Source organism: Parasteatoda tepidariorum, chromosome 7 (assembly GCF_982258835.1).
Source record: "Parasteatoda tepidariorum strain Cologne lab strain chromosome 7, Ptep-v5.0, whole genome shotgun sequence".
NCBI classification, from domain to species: Eukaryota; Metazoa; Arthropoda; class Arachnida; order Araneae; family Theridiidae; genus Parasteatoda; species Parasteatoda tepidariorum.
The window spans coordinates 86,705,795-86,710,301 of NC_141761.1; the positions used below are offsets into that span (position 1 = coordinate 86,705,795).

At 37.3% G+C, this 4,507-nt stretch overlaps 1 protein-coding gene across 2 annotated transcripts in view; it reads left to right on the top strand.

The window, feature by feature from the left end:
- LOC107450546 (uncharacterized) overlaps positions 1 to 3,065 on the top strand; it is a 28,418-nt gene extending 25,353 nt beyond the window's left edge. For both annotated transcript variants that reach the window (XM_016066362.4, XM_016066363.4), the window contains 2 exons: positions 527 to 685; positions 2,748 to 3,065. In XM_016066362.4, the coding sequence (XP_015921848.2) occupies positions 527 to 685; positions 2,748 to 2,958 (370 nt within the window). In that variant the 3' untranslated portion in view covers positions 2,959 to 3,065. The remainder of the gene's footprint in view (positions 1 to 526; positions 686 to 2,747) is intronic.
- The last annotated feature ends 1,442 nt before the right edge of the window (positions 3,066 to 4,507 follow it).

Sequence of the window (4,507 nt, forward strand, 5' to 3'; positions counted from 1 at the left end):
TTTATCGACCCACTGAAGGGATGAAAGGCTGAGTCGGCCTTGCCCGGCCCAAGGATCGAACCAAGGACCTGTGGCACGGCAGCGCGAAGCGCTACCACTCAGCCACCGGGCGTCCTTTTTTCTTTTACGTATTCTTATTTATAAAAGTAACCAATTTTGTTTCCGAGAGTAGTTTTTTTTCTTCTGGTAATTAAATAGCTATTTTATTTATTATATATTGATAGGTCTATTAATAAATTCTTGTGGTAATGTCATTCTAAAATGTCGGAAAAATTGGTACAACGTGAACCATAATATCAATAATTGAACCAAATTACGGCGTAAATTTGTGCCAACCTTTTATAAAGCGTTAAATTGAACATGATAACTCATTAAAGACAACTCACCTAAATGAGATTTAGATCAACAATTATACGAAACTTCTAACTGTATAATTTCTTATGATTTCCGTGTTTTTCCAGTGTCATTGAAGGTTGGACAATAATTGATCTACTATATTCAATTAAGACTGCAATGTTTCTTTCAGAATGAATGGAATAGCCACGCAGGTAGTCGAAACTGGAAGATTGGTCACTGCAAAAGACATCGAAAGAAGTAATCTTAGAGAGAGAATAACCAGAATGCAACGAACATTATCCAAGAAAGCTTTACTCTCTAAAAATGAACTCGAAGATTTACGAATTAAGTAAATTGTTTTTATCCACTTATCTAACCACATACTCATCCATCCATGACCAAGAAACTTGTCCCGTTTTCCAGGGATCTGTCTTTTAACGAACATGGTAGGAATGCCACGTGATTCAGACCCCTGTCAGACAACCTGGAGAACGCCTGAGCTGGTACTCCTCTATCCAATCTTCCACCCTGCAATCGACGAGACAGCGTTACAATTGGCGATCGCAACACTCGAATACGCCATCTAACCGGTTTCATGGCTTTAGCCCTTCTCCCTTCGCTCTCCTCCTTTTTTCAGTTGTATAGGATTATACTACGATATTTTCCCTTTTCTTAATATTTTTCCTTTTTATTTAATAGAAAAATTTTTTTTAATTTCTGTGATACTTTTCCTTAGAACTATGTTTAGCGTAATTTTCAGTTCGATATAGTTTTCAAACTTAAAGATTTTAATCTACATGAAAATCAAGAGAGAAACTAACGTACTTCCTTCCTCTATGACTTTCCACACGCTAATGGGGAAAGCATGGGAAGTGTTGCCATAGGAAGAGAGTTCTGCTCTACGCCACCTGCAGCCCATTTCGATTGCCAATAAATATAACTTGCACCTTGCTGCGTATACTTGATTATTGTTTACTCGGTTGCCGGGATTGAACTTACGATCCCAAGCTCTTACCAAAGGCGTGAGTGACGCCTTAACAGACTACTCCACACTTATGTATTCATATACACTTATGTATTCTTCTACACTTATGTATTCATATGCACGCATGTATACATATACATGCATATACACATATATATTTAGATACATACTTCTAGGGTCCCGCAGTGGACTGATCGTTAAGACACGGTTCCCAGCAGATCACCGAAGTCAAGCATCACTGGCTACGGTCAGTGTGCGGGTGGGTGACCACTTGGATCAGTCTGCGTAGAGACCGAGGGTGTGCGGTATTGGTCCTCGTTAAACTGTGCTTCCGTAAAGTGCTCGACTTCGCGCGCAGGTCGTCGGGCTACCGAAGCGGGGGTGCCATCCCCCCCCCCCCCGCAGAGGATCAAAATTGTGATGGCATGTCTTCGGATCATCCTCCGGGATGTTTCCCAGACCGTCGCCAATAGCCCATTGTGCAGCTCTAGTGCGACGTAAATTAACAACAACAACATACTTCTAGGGATTCGCGATCACAACGCTTGAATACGCCATCTGGGGAGAACACCGGTTCCATATGGAACCGGTGTTAAATAATGGATAGAGAAGGGGAAAGGGTCATGACATACGTCTTGACCCTTCTCTATCCTCTATTCTCTTCTCAGTTGTGTAGGAATGTACTACGAACACATATATATTTTGATATATACTGCTAGAGATTCGCGATCGTAACGCTCGAATACGCCATTTGGAGAGAACACCGGTTCTATGTTTTGACCCTTCCCCCTTCTCTCTCCTCCTCTTCTCGGTTGTATAAGAACGTACTACGATATTTTCCTCCTTCTTAATATTTTTTTTTATTTAATTGTCAAAAATATTTTTTTTTTCTTTTCCATGACGCTTTCTTTTAGAACTATGTTCAATTTAGTTTTCAGTTCCAAATAGTTTCCCTACTTAAAAGTTTGTAATCTATTTAAAAAATCAAGAGAGAAACTAAGGTGATTCCTTCTCCTATGATTCTCCACGTATTAATGGTGAAAGCATGTGAAGTGTTGTCATTGGTAGAGAGTTCTGCTTTAAGTCACCTAAAGTCAATTTCAATAGCCAATTATGGCTTAGCTATGATCCTAAGATAATGCTGGCACCTTCGCGTGCTACCCTGTCACAATTTAGAAGGTGGTACACATACTCGGCTTCTGAGCATGTGTTTATATATTTTTACGATATTTTATCAACTTTATCTGAAATTGTTTCAGTTAATAAAAATTTCTGGTGGAATCAAAAAGTTGTGAATCGACTCTAACCTGAGTATATATATCATCTTAAAATAAATATATTAAAAAAAACATATGAATCATATGCAAATAAGACACAGAATAACGTTCTAATTATTATTATTATTATTTTTTTTTTTTTTTTTAAGAATTGATGGTCAAAAAGAAGAAAATGAGTTTTTGAGAAATTTTCTATTATCAGCTGTTAGCATTCGAACAGAGGATTTTACTCTTTACAAGAAATTTTTGTACGACACAAAAAATTTTTTCGAGGATGCATTTCAAGAAATAATTGGACATTTTAGTCGAAACGAACCTGCTGCATTACCAAATGACATCTCAGTATACAGTGTGAACTAAATATCTTGTATATTATTGCCTTTTTCAGACTAAAATTATCATTTTTATCAATAGTATTATAATTCATATTATTACAAATATTTAAATTAATAAATTAATTATTTTTTGGTTTATTCGAATTTTATTCTCTAGAATATGTGTTTATTTGTATTATTTCATTTATTTTCTTTGTTTTTATTTATTTATTATTTTATTTATTAATTTATAGCAGACTCTTACAAGATACATTTTAAACGTCCTAGTCTAATTTATAAATTGTTATTCTAGTAGAGAGATTTGTATTTATCTACAATTTGTGCATATAGTTTGCGCATATATACACAAATAGCTCTAGTCATTGCAAGTTAGTAACATTTCAAAATCATAATTCCAAGACTTTTTGCGTCAGTTTTAGTTTACTACACATCAATTGATCCTTATATCTGGAGTAAGTAATGTTTCAGTTTGGTGCGGTATAACCATTTCTGACTAATATATCTATAAATTATGGATTCAATTGAATTCTAAATATCCCAAGTTCTAGAGTCCACTCATGAGTATAAACAATAAATACTGTAGGTACGAATAAAGCTAAACAATGTGAATACTATAGTTTCGATCTTTAATCAAGAACTTTCTTCAGCTGGTCCCGCAGTGGACTGATAGTTAAGACACGGTTCCCACCAGGGGGTATGGGGTTGCGGTATGGGTCCTCGAGGCATGGACTGAGGGTGTGCGGTATGGGTCCTCGTTAAACTACTCTACCGTAACGTGCTCGACTTCTCGTGCTGGTCGTCGGGCTACCAAAGAAGGGGAGCCATCCCTTCTGCAGAGGATCAAAATTGTGAGGGTATGTCTTCGAATCATCCTCAGGGATGTTTCCCAGACCGTCGCCAGTAGCCCATTGTGCAGCTCTAGTGCGACGTAAATGAACTACAACAACAACAGAAACAGCTGTTTTTTTCTTTGCCTTAGTTATTAGAAGACCAACTTGCCATATTGGTCAAACCATTTTATTTTATTTTATAACCGTCGTGGAACAGCCGACTAGTCGGCTCAATTCTGGGTTAACGACTACCAATGCTCAACTCCGTATAATTGTAATTTTGAACCCAATCCAGAACACAAAGGAACTCCTGGATCAAGTATAGGGGGAAATTTTGCCTTCGTGGAAGACTTTCGATGGAACTAACCCGAATTTGAGTTACATTGAGAGGAAAACCACAAGACATCCCACAGTTAGCTTTACAACAAGGGGATTCGAACCCAGTTCACCTCCTTGGGAGGCGAGTGCTCTATCCCCTGAGCCACCACGACTCTTTCACATTTGTTGATTTTTGACTTTTCACAATATAACTCTTGACAGCAATAATATGAAAGCCTAATATTGATCCTTGGTGCAGCAGGAGTGAAGCCCAGAGCATTCAGCAACCTCTATAAATAATTACGATCTGTGAAAAAATCACGTGACTTTAAATAGTTAGTTTGCTTTGGTGATTATTTTGTCGTTTAATGGAACTCCTATTTGTGTTTGAATTATTTACTCTCTTTTTAGTCTTTGACTGTGCAG